This window comes from Gymnoscopelus microlampas, assembly GCF_963454915.1.
Source record: "Gymnoscopelus microlampas genome assembly, chromosome: 14".
In the NCBI taxonomy this organism is placed as follows: Eukaryota; Metazoa; Chordata; class Actinopteri; order Myctophiformes; family Myctophidae; genus Gymnoscopelus; species Gymnoscopelus microlampas.
Window position 1 is genome coordinate 26,336,252 of NC_139951.1, and position 18,095 is coordinate 26,354,346.

The window sequence follows — 18,095 nt, forward strand, 5'->3', positions numbered from 1 at the left end:
TACGCCATACTAAACTCACCATGACATGTTATGAATGGTCTGATTTGACATGAGTGTTTAAATAGCTTGAAACATGCCACATGCTGCTATGAGAGTCAGCTAATCTGGGCTAATCTCAGTAATTAATGAGAAGATGAGATGTATTATACCATACCACTATGATTTGCTGCTCTGGGGACACATTTGCAAAAACAACTCCTAATGCTCATTTTAAAACCAGGTCTGAAAATTTTAGGTGGTTTTAGGTAATTATTTTTCTCACGTTTCCCATATCACTTGCAATAAATAATTTTGCCTGGAAACAGTTGTTGATGTTGCAGCCGGAATAAAGAACATGATTGCTGAAGGTGACAGCAGATTCCTACAGCTAATGCTGGATGATATCGGCTGCTGAAATTGTTAAGTGGCATTTGCTGAGTTCTCCCACTCTGTAATATAGCTTCAAATTATTTTGGCATTTTGTGCAATTCATGAATACCCAGTTGAAAAAACTGGCAAGAATACATTTAGATAGACAGTTATATAAAATATTGCTGAGACTGTTTATTACCATGAAATAGCTCTTTCAAATTCCACCAAGTCATCTATGTTTTCTCAATCCCTCTACAGAGTGCCAGCAACTCCCCCGGCCCAGTCAAGGGACCCCAGCCCACTGTGGCAGCCAGGCTCAAACACCTCCAACAGGGCAGCCTGGAGAGACCTAAGAACCGCAAGCAGAGAGAGGATTTTCCTAAGATCCAGGGCCAGCAGCAGGTATTTCACTTCTAGAAGAGCCACTTCTGACGTGGGCACCCCGACCCAACGACATCCCCATGATGCACCTCTGTGGGACCCACTCCACAGGAGTCTCTTCAGAGGTTGGGACATAAATGGGGGTCAAGAAACGCGGTACAGAGCTAACAATATGAGCTCATATACAAGAAGAGGCGGGGAGACGTCTACAGTATCTTGTTGAACAGTCTCCTTGTTGATGGTGTGTTTCTGACTTTTGAGTTACTGGATCTAAAGTACCTTGCTTAGAAAATAGGTTTTTGTCGTATGTTGGTGTTTCGTTTTTCCGGGGAAGGTTTTTGGTGGTGCTTGTGACTGATTAACTTAGCTGTAATGATAATACCTACTTCTATACGGATCATTCTTAACCTCCAATGTGTTACATTGTCTTGCCACGGAACAATTTCACATCTCAAAGTCAAGTTGGTGACCTTCCACCAACAGATAATCATCCAAACCTCTGTTTTCTTCTGTTTCATTCCTCTCCTCTCTCATTCTATTTATCAAATCACTACTATTTACTGTCCATTTCGCAGTACTTGCCCTTTCCGTCCCAAGGTTGCCAGGCAGTATTCCAGTGGAGTGCTTGGATAGTATTTCAGTCACTTAAGGTGACTGGCAGTATTGAACTACCGTTATCAGCCTGTAGCCACTACTGAGATGCCAGCCCATTACGTGAGACTGCTTGGGGCTGCATTTAACAGCACTAATGCAACAGCACATTATACAACATGAGGAAGGTGAAGAACAACTTCAAAGGTCACAGGGTACAGAGTTGCTTCTAATGGGAAGTGCTGAAACAACGGATCAGATGTTCGTTTAGTTTCGGTTCACAGAGAACCGCTGCCTCGTGTTCTCACCATGGTGAATGTGTGATGAAGACAAATTAGAAGCAAAAGAAAACAGACGACAATCCATAAAGAAAAATGTTAAGTAGAAAAGAAAATGTAATAATAATTTGACTGGAATATGACAAAACCAATGACAAGATATACCAAATGGTAGAGGGAAACTGCAGTATGAGTCTGTATGAGTTTTGCTAGCAAGCTACTTGCCCTGAGAACCCAGAAGCTATAACCTCTCGGATGTGACCCCCCCCCCCCCCCCCCCCCCTCCATCATCTTATCTGCTCCTGCACACTCCTCAAACCAACGCTGGCATACGGTGAGGAGTAGACTTGACCCACCATTGGCCGCAATCTTCTAAAGAGAGCTTTTCTGCAAATTCCCAACAGCGAGGTAGTGATAACACAGCCAGCCCATCCTTCTAGGTTAGAAAGCACCTGAGCCATTCAACCTCAATCCTCTCAGTCCTGCCTGTGTCGATATACTTTCCATTAGTTAGCACATACAGCCCAGGGTTCCCTTTGGCTGGAAATGGAGTCCATAACATATATCCTCAGACACATGCATATTATAATTTATTTTACCAGACAAACTTACCTTATCCATGAGAAAAATCTTCCGCAGTCATTTGCTGAGTTTTGTTTTGTCCCAGGTGGCATCAAATGTTTTCAGATATCTCTTGAAGCACAGCCACAAGCTATCATGTCTATAGGACAATATACTCTTGATAACACTTCACATCAGTAGTAAACAGTGGCTATAGTACTGTATATGCCACTAACATGGCTAACACACCTGACCTCCATTTGCCGTCTGTCAATAACTACACTGCCCCAGACATTTACCAAAAGTATTGGTATTTATGAATGGTTGCCGTTAAGTGCTGATTTGCTATTCACGTTACATTATGCAACAATGCTGTGTACCTATTTCTCCCTTGTTGTTTTTCTTCACTGTGAACAAGCCTGCTGAGGTTGTGATCGGAGTCATTCAACTTTTCATAGAAAACTGCAGCTGATTTATTTTTGTTTTTGTATATGGCTCCTTCATACTTTGGAGCAGTGACATGGTGCTTGGCGTGCCGTTGTATAATGTTATCATAATCCAAATATGGTAGCTGTAGCATTCATAAATCAATATATATTATTAGGTAACTTCCTGTACACAACATACTGTATTCTGTGTTGTCTGTGATTGACACAAAATGACATGTACAGTTTATACTGTCATTTTTTAACATTCAAATAGTATGGCAGAGGTCTTATTTTGGAGTTGGTTGACTTCAGTGGACATAAATGCATCCGTGTTATCATCACACTGTACAGCACTATGATTTGTAGGTCAAAGGAAATCCAGTGGAGATCTTGTGCAATGCAAAGAATTAACTGCACACCTTTCGCTCCGACACATAATGGGGCGTTGTATGTGTAAAGCAGAAGCTTCAATATATATAAAATAGTTGCAATTCACAATACAATTACTATATACTATAACTATAAGCTCACTTTTTACTCATAAGTGAATACAGTCAATTTCACATCGCCTGTATTGAGATGAACCGAAGTAGTGCAGTGTCTCTGTGTGTATCTACAGTATCTCTAATATCTACATTACTAAGTATGTGTTGATGAAACTCTGGATTTAGCTTGGCAGCCTGAGGCTGTCAAACTACAAAACAGCAAGCATCTTTAAAAAAAAACTGCCAACACATACAACCAAGTGCTATAAATTGTATCTCAAAATGTGTTTGTTTGTCTTGACCTGAATAATATCACTTATAAAGACAGCAAATCCGGATGCACTTATACCCCTATTGTTTAAGATTCCTTTTCACTGTATTTTACCTTTTTATTAGACATCACAGATAAAAAATGACAATCTAGGACTAATTATAAAGAATCAAATGTTATTTTAACCAATCTGTATAGTAGAGTATATTAAGATTATATTAGGTTAGAGGTGGTCTCCCTGCTCTTCCATTGAGAAATGTAGGCCCTGCTGTCAGGTCAGGTAGGACACATACTGATTGACAATGTCAATGAAGTTATTTGAAGCAGACGGTGCAACATCTTGCAGTTCAGACATCGTTGCAATTACCTATGCATAGGGAGAGACATCAAACATATGGGATTGTAGCTTTAAGAAGGACTGACGCCGTGGTAATGCGGTATCCATACTAACAGTGCACTACATGGTTTCGCCACCCCCAGGCCATCCGTATCCCTATTTCTGTTTTGAAAGTAGGGTCAAAGCCCGATGGAACTGGAATTTAATGCTGCTTTTTCTGCAGAAATGCGTGCGTTGCACTTTATGCCACTAAATCCCATGAGAGCATGGGTGGTGCACCTGTCTCCTCCAGCGCCTGTGTTCCTGACAGGACCTGGAGTGCCGCAGATGTTTATGCCAGCGTGCCCCACAGGGCCACAAGGGACTGTTCTCTCTTCCATTTGTCTCATGCCGACGTCAGCCCTCAAACGTTCCCTCCCATACATCCTTCTCTATAACCCAGTTATATCCGGTACGAGCACTGGGAGCACAGATTTTGTTAAAGGTATCGTATTCAGGCATGTGTTGCGGTACCCATTTGAGTCCAATCCCTCAATTTACAGCTCTGGATCCTACCCTTTGTAAAGTAACATGCCCTGTGCTCATCATGCTTATAGAAGCAAGCGTACTGTAATCTTCCACTAGCCCTCTATGCCATATCTCACTCTGATCTGTGTACAGTAGGGTTCCCAAGGGTGCAGCCGAGACACATCGATCACGTGAAGAACGCAGGCTGGTTGCTATATCTAAATCTCCAACAGTCTGCCAGTTTCACTTGGCACCGGTCAAAGGCTCGCCCCTCCACTTGAGTATGCCTTTTTTTGTCAACATGCCCAGCTAAATGGGAGGTCTCTGGGTCGTTAATCTTAAGTGAACGTAACTTGTTTGTCCCCCGTCACCCTTTTTGCCTCATTGGACTTTTGGATGAGCAAACCATTGGGAGCAGTGTGTGGCCCATGAATGTGTGTAATCAGAGGGAAAATCCCCTGTTCGCGTAAGCATGAGGCTGTTCATTAGCATGGTTGTCAAAGAGGACTTTTTCTCCATTTCTTTAGTTTTATCTGGCTCTGAAAGCCGTCTCTGGGACTCCAGCTGTTGTTGAGAGAGCATCTTTTCTGATATTACATACAAGTAAATGTTCTTTTAGCATCACCCACCCAGGGGTCTTGGCCAACAAGGAGCAGTTGTCAGTGCAACACAGACACACTTTCAGATAAGCTGAAAAGGAGTGTTCTTGTGGGCAAGGATTGGATGGTTCGATATGGATTGGAATGGCTGATATGTGTGACGTAATTCCGTCCCAGCAACAGGAGAAAGAATCAAATGCTTTCAGACTCCTCTTCTCCTCTCCTCTCTACTCCTCCCTTCTCTTGCCCTTTATCACCGCCTCTGTCTTCCACTCTCCTCCTCTTCTTGCTCTCTCATCTTGCTATTCTCCCTTCTCGCCCTGATATCTTCTGCTCTGCTTTATGCGATCCTTCCCAGATCCCTCAGGCCTCATCTCCTCCTCTTCCTTTACCAAGAGATATAAGAGCTGAATCAGGACAGATTGCCTGTCCCAAAACACTGACAGCAGAGCGCTACTGATCACAGCACCCCCACCCCCCACCCTGCTCTGCCGATGTACATTCAGCTAGTGACAGCCACTCATCTTTTCTCATCTTTGCTTGCTTTGTGCACGTGTGTCTGTTGGCTTCAATTATTCGTTGCTTCGATTGTTGCACTACTTGTCCCTTTGGCCTGTCTTCAATCTTACTGATTCTTTCTCTTCACCGGGGGTCAGTTACAGCTTTTGTTCAGAACACAGCCAGTGGGGTTTTTACCAGCTTGCAAGCTGGTCTAAGAAGAGACTAACCTACTAGTAGGGGTGTGCCGATACACTAATTTCATGAATCGATACCATACGATATTGGGCTCACGACATCGATACGATACGATACATGGCACTTCTTTATTATGAAAATATATGTGGGGGGGGGGGGGGGGCTTATGAAGATATATGGGGGGGAAAAAAAGCTTATGAAAATATATGGGGGGGGGGAAGCAAATGCAAACAAATAAGTTTGTTTTTGCATTAATATTATTGCAAAAAAAAAAAAAAAACACGATATTTTCCCCCCAAAACGATACATCGTCACGAAAACGTATCGCCATATATCGCGGGATGATATATCGGCACACCCCTACCTACTAGTCATCCATGTGTTCGACATATTCGCGACATGTTTTCAATCATTGGCTGTCCTTTAAGCCAATGGGGATACTTTCCCATACTCTGAATGGGCGGTCTCGTCCTCCCAAGCTATGGTACTAGACACGCCTCTGGCCTCTATGGGTACTATACACACCTGCCTTGGTTCAAATCGCCGTGACACAGAGTAATATATAGGACAAAATGTAAGTACTTGAGTAAATGTACTTAGTTACTTTACACCTCTGCATACAAGCTGCGTAGCGTCCGTTCTGGCCTAGCAGTGTTGCCAGATTCTGCGAGAGAAATAAGCAACAGGTCTAAGCCAATGGAGAGCCACTAGCAGTGTTGACAGATTCTGCGAGACAAATCAGGAACCAGGTCTATGAAAACAAGCCACGCATACATGGCGCATACACGACACACACACACACACACACACACACACACACACACACACACACACACACACACACACACACACACACACACACACACACACACACACACACACACACACACACACACACAGAGAGAGAGAAAAAAGAAAGCAAGCTGGTATACATGACTGAGTCATGTCTTGTTTTCTTACTCCTTGCCCTTGTTCTACAGTCTTGTTTCAAAGGTGTCAGTCAGTTCAAGTGGTACTGCTGTCGTTATTGTTTGGGGCTTTTCAATAAGCATATTAGCTTTTGAAATGAGCCTTTACATTTTGAAATGTGATCATAGTAGTCTACACAAGGAACCTTGGCAAACATGGGTCACTAAATGAATGCACTTGTGGAACCCGATATGTTGTTCACACAAAATGATGAAGGATCAGTTTACATGAAAAAGCTTCAAGCTTCCATTTCATACATCTCCCTTCTACATTTACCATCACATGGCAGCCCTTTTGTTTTTACTTAAGAAGTAAGAACAAAATGGTCAGACTATCCATTATCAGAGGAGGATTTTAAAAAGACCTGTAAAAGACTTGCATTGGTTGCATTTTTCTCTGTCTGTTCTAGGCCTGTTACAAAGTTCTTAAAAGTATTTTAGAATGGTATCTCACCTCCAACACCAATGTAGGAATCTACTGATGATATTTTTCTTGAAAGGAATCGAGACCCATTATAACAGCTTACTACTGTTGGCCCTCGCTCTTACGATTTTGCCAAAGTGGGTACACATAGCAAAATGGCCAGCTCTAGGGCCAAACATGTGACAAACACATTGACACTGCAGTGTGCTGCGGGCATAAAAAAGTAGAACAATAATTCCACAGTTAGACTTCTGTTTGATATGTTCCTGGAGGAAGTTATCAAGACTCTAACATGGAATCTCTGAGCTTCATATTTCACAGCACAAAACAAACTACACACAATAATGTTACAGTACGTTCTTAACTGAGCCAGCACTCAAGAAACCGAAATATAGCTGTTACAGTACAGTATACTGTATAACCACTTCAGAGATATATTGTAGGTGTGTTATATGACCATTTAATAATTGTTTGAAGAGATTTACTTTATTAACATGTAAAAAAAGAAAAGAAAAGCATCATCTATGTTTTATATAATCAAACTTTTTTGTATTTTTATACTTGAAAGAGAGGATTCATAAGCATGTAACACATGTATTCTGTAAAGTATTCCTTTCCTCTTTTTTTTTACCAATTTCTTTTACGTCCCAACCTGCTTTTACCATTGACCAAATCATGATTACAGCCTGTCACAGTAATCAAAGAGATATATAGAAACAATAGGCTGGATAACAATGGAAGCCTATAGTAAATACTCTAGATGGTTCTGAAGTACTTATATATTAACACCACACGACCATATCAGAAAAGCACAGATCCTCCTTCCTATAAAAAGATACAGTCTGTTATATGACTATCCATTGTAGCTGTCTTCTCTGTCATTATCAATAGTGCACAAATTACAGTATGTACACCATGCAGACTAAAGAGTTGAAATTACCATTAGTTTCTCGATGAATGTGTGATCGTTCAAAATTGTTTGTCGGTGTTCAAAAGTGTGTATATAAAAAATAGACCAGACATCATATCAATTGATTTTTGTGATATTTTTAGAGAGAAAAATAACCCAAAATGGCATGCATACTGTATACATTCCTGAACAATTGCACGCTGCGTTTATCAAGGTCTCATTTTCTTGTCAATAATTCTGTGTATACTCGTGAGTGTATAATAGGGTAAACAAACATTGTACAGTACAATAGATTTTGTATTATGTTGAAATGGGTCGGTGAGGCCTGTTTTACTGTCGACATAAAGAGAAATTAAGATTATCATTATTAACACTATTGAAAAGACATTTGAAATATCATATATAGACTAACTGATGTACCTTGAGTCTGAGAGTGCTGCTTGCTGTGTGGGATAAGTGTTGTTTGTGATTTGTGAAGAATGATCACCTATACTAAAACCAGTATGGAGACAAACAGTGCAAAATGCCATGCAACTTTGTTGTATCAAAGGAACAGTTGCTGCTTCGTGTGAGAAAAATCCAAGTACGGTACCGAACAATGATCGCTGCTTTTGTACGTTACTGTTGTGGTTTTGTGACAATAAAAGTGGACCTCTTATACGAGATGGCTGCCAGCGCCTGATTTATACTATGCCTTAAAGGTTCTGCTGTGTTTTATGAAATATATTGTGTTTCTAGTGCTACCCACGGTCATTTCATTATATGGGACCTGCTACTAGGTCATGTGCAACAAATTATTTCTTCTTTTTGAATCACACATACCAAGGACTTTAATCTCGATGTGTACGATATACTATAGGTATAGATCCTAACACTAACACATTATTATTTATTATTATTAGGAACGTGCAGTGCTGCTGCTGCATTAATACAAAGAACAGGAAGATGGCAGCAGATCACAGTTACTGTTACTGGTGATATCTTTGCAGTGTTTGGTACAGTACTTTTATTATACATGCATTGCGTGCATGGATTACATGTTTTGTTTAGAACTAGTGATTTAACACTTGTGCTCAAAGTGCACAAACGTTTTAGATGGTTAATCAGAAGTTGTTAAACAATGTCAATAAATATATATTTTTATATTCTACCAAAATGTCCTGTAGGTATATCCAGAGCTTGACTATCTTTTTCAGTGTTTGTGTCAACTAAAACACACCAAGGTTAAGGTTGTTTATTGTCACACACTCATACAATGCAGCATTATAGGCGGTTAAATTGTTGTACTGCTTCTCACCAGTGTGGATAATGATAGAATATGATGAAATAAGATAAAAGGTTAAACGTTTTAATGTTTTAACCTATTTAACCATGTATACAGTTTGTTTGTTTTATTTGTTTATTTGATGCCAGATAAATTGACATTCTAAGCACAGCATAATACTGAAATGTTGCAGTATTGGCAAACGTGAACGGAATCTGCACAGTCCATATATGTGAACTGTAATTCCTTGCCGCTTATCCCATTTAAACCGGGAAAGCATCTGTGTCATTTTAGATTTTAGAGTTGGCTATTCAAAAATAGCAGATATACAAGCTCACAGTGCGAGCTTGTACATCTTCTATTTTTTAACATTTTTTAAAAATCTTGAAAGTGTGAGAACTATTGATTTAGAAGGCAGTTGTAGAATCACTTTTTGAGTTCTGGCCAGGGCATAGAATCTAGTTGAGCTGATGCTATTTTTTAAGCAATGTATTACCATAGTCATAGACATTTTGCTGCTCTTGCAAGAAGAAAAGAAAAATACCTGTAAACTCAATTAGAAACATTTTGTTTTGAATAGTTCATATGCATAACGGGACCACAGCAAACTGTCTTATGTCACGTGCTATTCTGTCAACGATAAATAATGTGATTTTCTGGGCAAGCAAACAGTTAAAATGATAATCGAAAGTTTGAAACTGAAAAGAAAATGCATGATCATGTGCTGCTGCTTGGATGAATTTCCTTTTATTAACACTGTATTACCGTTTTTATCTCTCATTCTCTCTCTTATTCTTATTTTATTATTATTCATACTATTGAAAAGCATCAAGTATAAGAATTCCCCCTCCTACAGTGCTGCTGTATTGTATGTGGTCCAATTTGAGCAGAGATATTTCAAAGTGCACTCATTTGAATCAATTGAATTGATGAGAGGTCTCAAAACTTTGCACTTAATAGTTATACGTCAATAATATCCTTAGGTCACCAGTGTTCTGCTGCTGCATCACTGACCACTATTCTGAGAACCATTAAAACCCTCACCATTTCCCAGTTATGCTGAGGTAAGACCAGTGTACAGTACGGATGTACTGTAGTAATGCGAATTAACAGTTTAATTGTGGCGAGTACAAAATGATCTACATATCACACTGCCTTTAGTCTTACAGCTGCAAAATGTTTGTTTACACAGATCTAAGGTTCATTCTGCAAGTTTTTCTTTCTGTGTTCGGATGCTGCCAATAGAAAAGACATGAAACAGATTTAGTACAGTAAATGTAAATTTGTTGTTTGCAGAATCTGTCTTGAGGGATTAGTCACCCATTAACACAGCCCCTTGTACCTTGGACTTCTGTGAGCTATTAAAACTAATACATCTGTTTTTTCAACTTTCAGCTTTTCAACATTTTACAACTGAGCCATAACATACAAAGACAACAGAGGTGTCTGTTGACTGATATTATTTTTGAAAATAATATCAGTAATACATCAAAGAGAAGATACAGTATGGAATTACCACCAGATGTATTTTTGAAAATGGACCAGGGTACATCAAAGAGAAGATACAGCATGGAATTACCACCAGATTTATCCAATCTAGTCCGTGAAAATGTTGCAACATATGTAAAACATTTTGATACCAAGCAAGTAAGAATGGAAGCTATTGCACATAGGCTCAGTGAAACAGCTAATGAAGTTCAGAAAATTCACAAAAACAAAGACACGGTCAGGAGAATGGTAAGACGATTATTAGTGCTAGTAATTGTGGGAATAATTGCAGCTCCACTGACAGGCAGTTTAAGCTTGTGGTTATCAGCAGCAATTGGTGGTGTTGTTTTGACAACCCTCTATAAGACAATGAAAGAGAGAGGATCCACAAATGCTGTGAAAGAATTGGGAGAAGAATTCCTGACAATAGTCAAACCACAAACTAATAGCCTGGATGAAATACTAAAAGCTTACAAGGAGTCAAACAGAAATGCCTCCAGAGTGATGACACAGGCAGAGACAAGTCTCTCAGACGCAGCAGAACTGAAACGTCTGCTTGAGAGAGTGACTGAACTGTCTGCTGTGAGCACGGACCTGTCGACCCTGTCTGCAAACCTGAGACTGAGATTATTGTGCGACTCGTTCTGTTAGTAATTGGCATAGTCAGAGTCACACCAACACCAGAGCAGGATATAAAGCTGAGAGACATTGTCATAAAATCAGCCGAGCAATGTAAAAAGACTGTCAGTGAGTTTCAGAGGATGAAGTGTCTACTTGAGAACTATGAATGATGTAAATATAAATGATATGCCATATTTTCGTAGTCTGTCATGGACAGCTGTAAAAATGTGCTTCTTATTAATTTTCCTTACAATGAAATTTGTTTTCAAGTGCAATCGAATGCAAAATGGAAGTGCTTTCTATTTATTTCAAGCCCTATAGCGCTCACAAAAACATGTGAAAACTAATGTTTTGTTTCCAATTGTTCATTTTATTATTATGTAATGTAACAAACGGTCTAAAGTGCTATTCGGTCAACAATATATAACATTAAAATCGCTTGTTTTCTTGGGCCAATTAATGGCCATGTTCAGTGAATTTGCTCATTTTCCTATCTCTACCAAGAAAAAGTTAACTGAAACAGGATATTTTGCAGATAGACAGACTATTGCATTTTAGAATGTTCACTTTACTGCCACTGTTGTATACATATAGGCCATAGCCTATAGTAGACAGGACGGACAGTATCAGGGTCTGCAACCCTTTTGACAACATGTTTTCATTTTCTGTCAGTGTTCCATATCAGCATAAAAAAAGAAATCTTTATTTTCTGGATCAGGATGTAATGATCATTAGCAATAACCTCCCTCCCCAGTCAGACTTAGGAGTTTGAATGAATGTAGAATTATGTGTAATTCACCCTCCCCTGTGCCAATGTTAAGGTTGCCTACTCCTATTCTATCTATCTATCGATCTACCGTATCTAGTATCTATCTACAGACTGTCTGTACATGATTGTAGATATTGCCTATTTTGTAATTATTCCTACAACTATTTTACCTTTTTATCTTTTATCTTATGTTATTATTATGCACACTGTTGAGAAGCTTGAAGTACAAAGATGTTACTGCCTACAATGCTGCTGTATTGTACGTGTATGTGACAATTGAACCCGTAGTCATCTGCCCCAAGCAAAATCTAATAGTTTTCTTGTTTGACAACCAGGTAATTTGTAGTCCATCATTCCAGAGATTTACTTGTTATCAATGTACACAATCAGTGAATTAATGAGTGGCCTCAAATGTTTTCAAAACTTTGCACTTGATATTGGAGAAAATGTGTGTAATGTTTGTATGCATGTTAATCTTCTTAGGTCAAAGTGAAAGAGGTAGGGAAGTTTGCGCTCTCAACTCAAAGCTTACTAGGGCTAAAACAGGTGGGAGAGGCCGTTTCTGTCCTCAGACCATCGTGTTGATGGTCTGAGGACCGATAAGTTCGCACTCAGTGTCACTTTGTTTCACCATCTGACTTTTTGCTCTTTTTTAAGTAAAGGGCTATTTTTGCATGTAAAGAGCCTTAATTGTGCAAGCCTTTTTGTCGTTTATGAATCTTCTTAGGTCACCCAGTTCTGCACCACTGACCACTATTTTAGGAACCATTAAAACCCTCACCACTTCCAGTTGAGTCCAAAAGTAATAGTAAATCTCTATTAAGGCATGATCTACATATCACGCTGCCTTTAATTACTATAGCCTTAAAGCTGCAAAATGATTCAAATCAACAGGTTTGTTTGAATTTAAACGTGATATAAAGGTTCAATCTGCAAGTTTTCCTTTCCATGTTCAGTTGTTTCCATAAAATCTTGAGTATATTTTTTTCTTTTTAAATTGTCACATCATGTAACCACATAGAAGACCTTAACATTGTGACCATTATATCACCCATTGGTTTGCAAACATTTTACTGTTCTTTTTTTCTTTTGTTTCGCACATGGTAGTGTATCACAGTACAATTCAATTCCTATCAGAGGATAATATTTCAATTTAATACACAGAGAGTGTGACAAACAAACATCTCTTGGACTGGCTGCAGTGACATTAACCAATATTAATACAATGCCAAATAAATGCCTTCTTTTGTTTTGTGCATAGACTAAAGGTTTTGTGTTATGATAAGAGTTCAAATGCCACACCATGATGTCACTTTTTCTCCTTTGTTTAGTATGTAGCCTAGTGTGGAAGGAAGCATCAAACAATATTCCGCTTTCAAAGTACAGTTTTACTACACATTCAGTTGTACAGGGAACCGTACAAAAATTAAAGTATACAAAAAAAACAGTAAATTAAAAACTGGAAAATTACAAATGGTACGAATTAATTACTTTCAAAGTACAGTTTTACTACACATTCAGTTGTACAGGGAACCGTACAAAAATTAAAGTATACAAAAAAAACAGTAAATTAAAAACTGGAAAATTACAAATGGTACGAATTAATTACTTTCATTTTACCTCACATGACATAAGTCCTTGTCGGTACAAGGGACAATTTGAATGCAAATTGTTTGACACAATAGTGGTGGTATTTGTGGGGTGTTGCTACCATGTGAAATGTTCTTCTTTCAGAAACATTTATATAGGGCAGGCAATGTTTATGATATTGTGCCTGGGAGACAAATATGTTTTCTCAGATGTTCATTTCGTCTGTAACGTCTTCCACAGAACTCACAACTGTATGGTTTCTCTCCACTGTGAACTAACATATGCCTGCTAAAGCAACCGTAGATATCTTTTTGGCAGATTGGACAAAACCTTGGTTTCTTGCCTTTATGACTGATAGGGCAGTCATTGGATTTCTCTCTTGTATGAATTTTCTTGTGTCTTTCCAAGGCCTGCTTCTGGCCAAACTGTTTTCCACAAGTAGAACACATGTGTGGTTTGTTGTGTGGTGTGGCATGTGGTTTGTCGCGTATGTGACTAGCCATGTGACCATTTAAATGGTCCCTTCGACTGAAAGCTTTTCCGCAGACATTGCAACGGCATCGTTTTTCCCCAGTGTGAATTAACATGTGCCTTCTCAAGTTGACCCTGGCCATATTTTTTCGGCAGATTGGACAAGTGCCTCTGTCATGAGTGAGTATGTGATGCTTAAAACTTTTCTCATCGTTGCACTCTTTTCCACAGACATAACAATTGTATTGATTTTCAATCTTCAGATGCATTTGAAAGTCAGCATTTGGGGCACATGTTTGCACTGCTGTGCAAACTGCTAGTTTTTGCTTTGATCTTCTTCTTGGGTCTAGACAAGATTGTTTTCTACCCTGATCACCTCTGCTCTCTTGACTCTGAGCAACAAGCTGGCGTGGAGAGGGCAGCTGACATCCATCGGTTTGAATTAACGGCTCTAGAGGTTTCTCTTCCATCTGCTGGTCTGGGCTGCTTGGCCTGCCATCTCCACTGCAGTTCTCCATGCACTGAATGCGGCGGAGACAAACAGAGAGAGATTTCCTTTCAATTTTGAAACTTTGACTTGAGTTTGAAGGCATTGTGTCGTCTTCAGCAGCATCCAGGGTAGATTGACAACACTCTTCTCCCATATGGATGGACATGGGTTCCTCCTCTGCTTTTATCTGCACTAAATCTATCTGGGAGACATCATCATGAGCCTCTAATGGCCTCCCAAACTCTTCTCCCTCATGGCAGCTGTATAGGTCGTCTTCCTTGTCCGTTTGATGGGACTTGGTGAGCTCTTCAAACTGGATGTTTGTAAGAGCAACAGAATATACACTGAAATCGGAGTTGTTGCTCTGAGACGCCTCTTCATCTCGGAGAAGCTGTTCTGGAGGAATCTTCTGTTCACATACGGAGAGGTGAAGTGAGTGTTGGAGCTCAGAACACTGTGCATCTAGAAGAAAAAAGAGATAAGGTTAAACCAGAAACTTACTTAATCAAGACAATTGTCCTTTAGGGAAAAGTGCAAATAATGGAATATATTATAGACTTTTAGCGACATGATAATTATGTGGGCATCAACACTTTTCCAGAGATTAGAGTGAATTCTGTGTCTCCCCATGAAGCCAAATTTCCTAAAACTGTTAGAAAGATGCTCAAAACAGCCCACAATATGATCTGCCATTAATAGTATGCACAGGTTAATTTCTCTAAATGCCTCTAACCAAACATTGCCATCAGAGCCCTGTGTTCGGCCAGAGGGTCAGGGGTTACACAGTCTACACATCATGCGGTCCATCAAATTGTTAGGGTTCATCAATCACACTCAACCGGGTGCAGCCGGTGAGCTCACTGAGTCTTGACAATCTCCACCCATTCGATTTTGACATTGTGTCTAAATTGAAAATTCTGGCTTAATTTCGGGTTAATGAATAATCCCATCCAGTCACTGAAAATCTCAGCGACGTATCCACCAGTAGGAAATACAAAGTGTATGTGTAAAGTCTCATAATTAAATGTACATGAAAACCCACAGGGGTGATATTCGCAATACAATTAATTGTGTTGGCAGGCTACCCAGCCAGCTGCCATTAATGAGACTAGTACTGAGTTGCTGTAGGAATTTGAGAGTACTGGTGAAGCTGCACACAACAAAAAGAAGACTTTTAAGACCGACGTGTAATTACTTGACATGGTCAGCAGATGGCAGCGCGGCTACTAAGTGTGTGTAAAATGGTGTGTGTGTGTGTGTGTGTGTGTGTGTGTGTGTGTGTGTGTGTGTGTGTGTGTGTGTGTGTGTGTGTGTGTGTGTGTGTGTGTGTGTGTGTGTGTGTGTGTGTGGGGGGGGGGGGGGGGGGGTGTGTGTGGGGGGGGGGGGGGTGTGTGGGGGGGGGCGTGTGGGGGTGTGTGCGTGTGGGGGGGCGTGTGGGTGTGTGTGTGGGGGGGGGGGGGGGGGGGATGTGTGTGTGGGGGGGGGGGGGGGATGTGTGGGGGGGGGGGGGGGGGGGGGGGTGGGGGAGGGCTCTCTACACTGCACAGCGTGTCTTCTGTGCTAGGCCAAAAAGCAGGGTAAATTCGAGAAAGGTCTGGTAGTGTGACTATCTGTGGTGTTTGGTCAACTCAAGCCAAAGTGTGGATTACTGGAACTTCTCCACACCACAGCACTACTGTAGTGAGTGGAAATACCCGATCTGCATCTCAGTGCAGTGTGTTGTAGAACATTTATATGAATACACAATCACATGGATGGGTGAGTGTTAACCATGGATCACAATAGGGTCTTCTGACCGTCATGGATGAACTTCAACATGGCGTTTGCACCTTCTCCTTTTTTGCCCAAACTTCAAATATAAAGTGCTTACCCCATGACCACGGATGTTACATTTGTGTACGGCCCCTCAGAAGTACCCGTATATTCCGTATTGTTCAATAAAAAGTATTTTAATCCGTTCGGTGGCCATTCTCTCATAGTTGTACTATAATGTATCAAGAGTGCAATACACCTCCCAACCAATAGGGTCGCGTAGTTGAAAGCGTATGGCGAAAATACGGAGAAAATGGCTACCGATCGGATTAAAATGCTTTCTATTGAACAATACGGAAGATACGGGTACTTCTGAGGGACCGTACATAATTATAACATCCGTGGCCATGAGTAAACACTTTACATTTGAAATGTATGTATATGTACGGACGGACCGAAAAGGGAGATAGTGCAAACACTATGTTGAAGTTCATCCATGACTGACCGTTGTCCGTCGTGTATCAGGGCTAGGTGAGTATACCTGATCTCGTGTGTTGTTGTGGTACATAGCGATCTACATGGGTGATGGTGTAATAAAAATACCTGATGTCAGCGTTGTGTGTTGTTGTGGAACAACGGCATCCAATAGTTGTCGTTGTCGGTGGATCTCCTCCTTCGCCAGACGAAGTTCTTCCTCATATTTGGACACTATCTCGAGTATTTCTGCCGCGCCCGTGTTAACTCGATCGGTAATATCTGAAATAATCACATTCAGTCTTAGAAGAAGCAATGGCTCCTTACTGGACATTTTGAAGATGCAACTTATGAACCTGCTATAATAATATCTAAACCGCAGTGCTATGCTAACCCACGACCACTCTGAGTTACAGTTGGGGTCGGGGAAGGATTTCCTGATTTGAATGAGAATTTCACAATTTGTTTCGGTGTTGCCAGATTTTACGAGAGAAACAAGCAACCAGGTCTATGAAAACAAGCCCAAAAGAAGCAACTACTCCACACGATCCCTTCAAATCTACAGTACATCGGCTATTTGAAAAATACAAGCTCACAACGCGTCGCATCGCGTTGTGAACTTATAGATCTGCTATTTTCTAAATCTTGAAGACAATGTGAAATATGGTATATTTTTTGAAACATTTTAACAACTTATAATAAGCAGACATGGCAACACTATTTCCTGGCTTTGTTGTACAGGCGCGCGTTGTACGGAGACTAGCATCCAATTCAAAGGTTCGTTACCGCCACCTGCTGCTCCGGAGTGAGAAACAGCCGCTTGTGGGGGTCTCGTTTCACAGGGTCAGGGTTGCTAACATTAGAGTCTAATTATGGGGCCAGGCTTCCAGCATGGACCCATATTGTTATTCGCATTATTCCGTTTCTTCTTCTGCCACTTTTGGCAGTTCTGGCTGAACCGTGCAGTCGCTTTTTATGAAACTCGGCCATATGATAGATGGTCATGAAAAACGATCAAGAAATAATTCTCACAATCTTTCGTCAAAAGGTGGCGCTATAGCACTCAATTGAAAAATGCCAACTTTGAACAGGTACAACTCATGCCGTGTTTGACCTACAGCCATGAAACTTCGATGCACACATGCGTCTCCTCATGCTGAACAACTTTCACACTCTGACTTTTGACCTCTGACCTTTAGATCTCCCACCATTTGGAATTATATGAAAAACAGTTAAAACCTATCTCCTCCTGGGATTTTTGAGTAATCTGCACGAAACATTTTACACATGAACTTTGGACCTATACCAAAAAACGTTTGCAAAATATCTTCCATAAGTGAAAAAATGAAGCTTTAATGAGCCAATGAATATTGCAGTTTTATGACAATT

The 18,095-nt window shown here is 40.3% G+C and overlaps 2 protein-coding genes across 2 annotated transcripts in view; one reads left to right on the forward strand and one right to left on the reverse strand.

Annotated features, from left to right (window-relative positions):
- The window catches only part of LOC311060440 (SRC kinase signaling inhibitor 1-like), a gene marked incomplete at both ends in the record, with an annotated part of 58,831 nt that extends 58,063 nt beyond the window's left edge, over window positions 1–768 (forward strand). The window contains one exon of the mRNA XM_084078618.1: window positions 610–768. Coding sequence (XP_083934744.1) covers window positions 610–768 — 159 coding nt within the window. The remainder of the gene's footprint in view (window positions 1–609) is intronic.
- A 12,653-nt stretch (window positions 769–13,421) lies between these two features.
- Window positions 13,422–17,120, reverse strand: LOC311060621 (uncharacterized protein). The gene is made up of 2 exons (XM_084078860.1): window positions 16,836–17,120; window positions 13,422–14,942 (listed from the first exon to the last, which is right to left on the reverse strand). Exons 1-2 carry the CDS (start codon window positions 17,038–17,040, stop codon window positions 13,690–13,692), a joined length of 1,458 nt encoding a protein of 485 aa, XP_083934986.1. The 5' UTR covers window positions 17,041–17,120; the 3' UTR covers window positions 13,422–13,689.
- Between the last annotated feature and the right edge of the window lie 975 nt (window positions 17,121–18,095).

Excerpts from the sequence above, each read along its gene's own strand:
- LOC311060621 (XM_084078860.1), bottom strand. The coding sequence starts at position 17,040 with ATGTCCAGTAAGGAGCCATTGCTTCTTCTAAGACTGAATGTGATTATT. Across the intron at positions 14,943-16,835 it reads ACACACAACGCTGACATCAG|ATGCACAGTGTTCTGAGCTC; the intron begins GTATTTTTATTA and ends TTTTTCTTCTAG.